This window comes from Apium graveolens, unplaced genomic scaffold (genome assembly GCF_009905375.1).
Source record: "Apium graveolens cultivar Ventura unplaced genomic scaffold, ASM990537v1 ctg8817, whole genome shotgun sequence".
Taxonomy (NCBI): Eukaryota; Viridiplantae; Streptophyta; class Magnoliopsida; order Apiales; family Apiaceae; genus Apium; species Apium graveolens.
This window is the reverse complement of record NW_027421493.1, coordinates 7,526-9,469: the sequence shown is the minus strand read 5'-3', so window position 1 is coordinate 9,469 and position 1,944 is coordinate 7,526. Positions and strand designations below refer to the sequence as shown.

General features: G+C 36.3%; 1 protein-coding gene across 1 annotated transcript; it reads right to left on the bottom strand.

Moving 5' to 3' along the window:
- Positions 1 to 584: 584 nt before the first annotated feature.
- On the bottom strand, positions 585 to 1,692 carry LOC141705350 (uncharacterized). The gene is made up of 2 exons (XM_074508351.1): positions 1,365 to 1,692; positions 585 to 1,144 (listed from the first exon to the last, which is right to left on the bottom strand). Exons 1-2 carry the CDS (start codon positions 1,690 to 1,692, stop codon positions 585 to 587), a joined length of 888 nt encoding a protein of 295 aa, XP_074364452.1.
- Between the last annotated feature and the right edge of the window lie 252 nt (positions 1,693 to 1,944).

Here is a 1,944-nt window from a genome sequence, read left to right as displayed (position 1 = left end):
CATTCTTGAGTAATCATCAATAAATAAAACAAAGTACCTATTTTCAGCAAGTGAAGGAGTCCTCATTGGTCCACACACGTCAGTGTGAACAAGCTCCAGCAGTCCCCCAGCTCTCCACGATCCTCCTTTTGGAAAAGAATTTCTATGGTGCTTTCCCATGGTACAACCTTCACACACTTCATTATTATCTTCAACTTGAGGCAGCCCATACACCATATTTTTCAGTTCCTTCAGCCCTTGAGAATGTATGTGTCCAAGCCTTTTATGCCAAAGCAAGGATTCATCTTTCAGGTGTGCTTTTAAGGCCAAATCAGCATCATAATTGAACATTAGCTGAAAACTTCTGCCCCTTTTCATCTGTATTTTTGTAACCAATTTTCTGCCTTTATTTTTGTCAAAAATTGTGCAAGTACCATTCTCAAAATAAGCAGCATATCCATTTTCTATGAGCTGACCGACACTAAGTAGATTCTGATCTAAATCAGGGACTAATAAAACATCATTAATGTATCGTATGCCATCTTTTGTTTGAATACATATCGTACCTTTGCCTCTTGCCTGAACCAATATGCCATTTACCATTTTCACTTCACGGTAATACTTTTATCAATCTTTGTAAATATTGTGTTGTCTCCGGTCATGTGATTGCTACATCCGCTGTCCAATAACCAAGTAGTGCTACTTTTCTCATTTGTGACCTGACAATTTGCATAAAAGACTGCATATCCATCTTCTTTTTCTTCAGATACATTCACTTGCTGCTGATTTTTGAACCTGCAATCTTTTTGCAAATGTCCAAATTTCTTACAATGATGACATTGAGGCTTCCCTTTGAACCAGCAATCCTTCTCTGTATGGCTACTTCGTTTGCATATTTCACACTTGTTTGATTGACTTGCATCACCTAAATATCTGTTATAATTACTTTTTCCTCTTCCTCTTTGGCCTCTTCCTCTTCCTCTATTGAACATTCCACCTCTTGATGATACTCCTCCATTATAACTCTGAGACGGTGATTCCTTTTTGTTTAAGTTGAGCTTACATTGCAAAGCACTTTCAATGGATTTTTCGGAGTGTCTCATCAATCTTTGTTCATGGGACTGTAATGATGCCATCAACTCACCAGATTTTAATGTGTTAATATCTTTGGTTTATTCAATAATGGACACCATAGCATCATATTTATCAGTCAAGCTAATCAGAATTTTTTCAACAACTTTCTTATCGGTAACCACTTCACCGTACAAAGCCATTTGATTGACAATTTCATTTATTTTTGAATAATAATCCTTCAAACTTTCAGACTCATTCATCTTCAAGTTCTCAAAATCTCTCCTGAGGGATTGTAGCTTAATAGATCTTACCTTGGAATTTCCTTGGAATTCTTCTTGCAAAACTTCCCAAGCTTCTTTGTGCCGTTGCAACCCTCATAATTCTGGGAAACAAGCTCTCTGATATAGCTTGTTGAATAAAGAAGAGGGCTTTTGCATCTTTCTTTTTAGTCTCCTTTAAGGCCTCCTTCTGAGCATTTGTTAAATTTGCTGATTCATCATATCCACTTTTCACTAAATCCCACAAGTCTTGAGATTGGAAAAGTGTTTTCATCTTCAAACTCCAATAATCATAGTTTTCACCATTAAAAATGGGCATTGTAGGTTGTTGAATATTCACACCTTGATTTGTTGCAGCCATTGTTGACGTGTTATTTCCGCCTACTGCTGTTCTTTACGCCCAGTTTCTAATCGAATCTAGCTCTGATACCAATTTGTTAAACATATCATGAATTATATAAGAGAAAAAAAGGTACTGGAAGAGTATGTGATATTTCATTAGATAACAACCTATATACTACAAGGTTGTGGCTGTTGAGTTACATAACCACCAGGGAAAGAAGTGTTTCATTTTCCTGGATATTAAAAGCAGATTTATATAGGATAACTACGT

Excerpts from the sequence above, each read along its gene's own strand:
- LOC141705350 (XM_074508351.1), bottom strand. The coding sequence starts at position 1,692 with ATGGCTGCAACAAATCAAGGTGTGAATATTCAACAACCTACAATGCCC. Across the intron at positions 1,145-1,364 it reads AATTCCAAGGAAATTCCAAG|ATATTAACACATTAAAATCT; the intron begins GTAAGATCTATT and ends AATAAACCAAAG.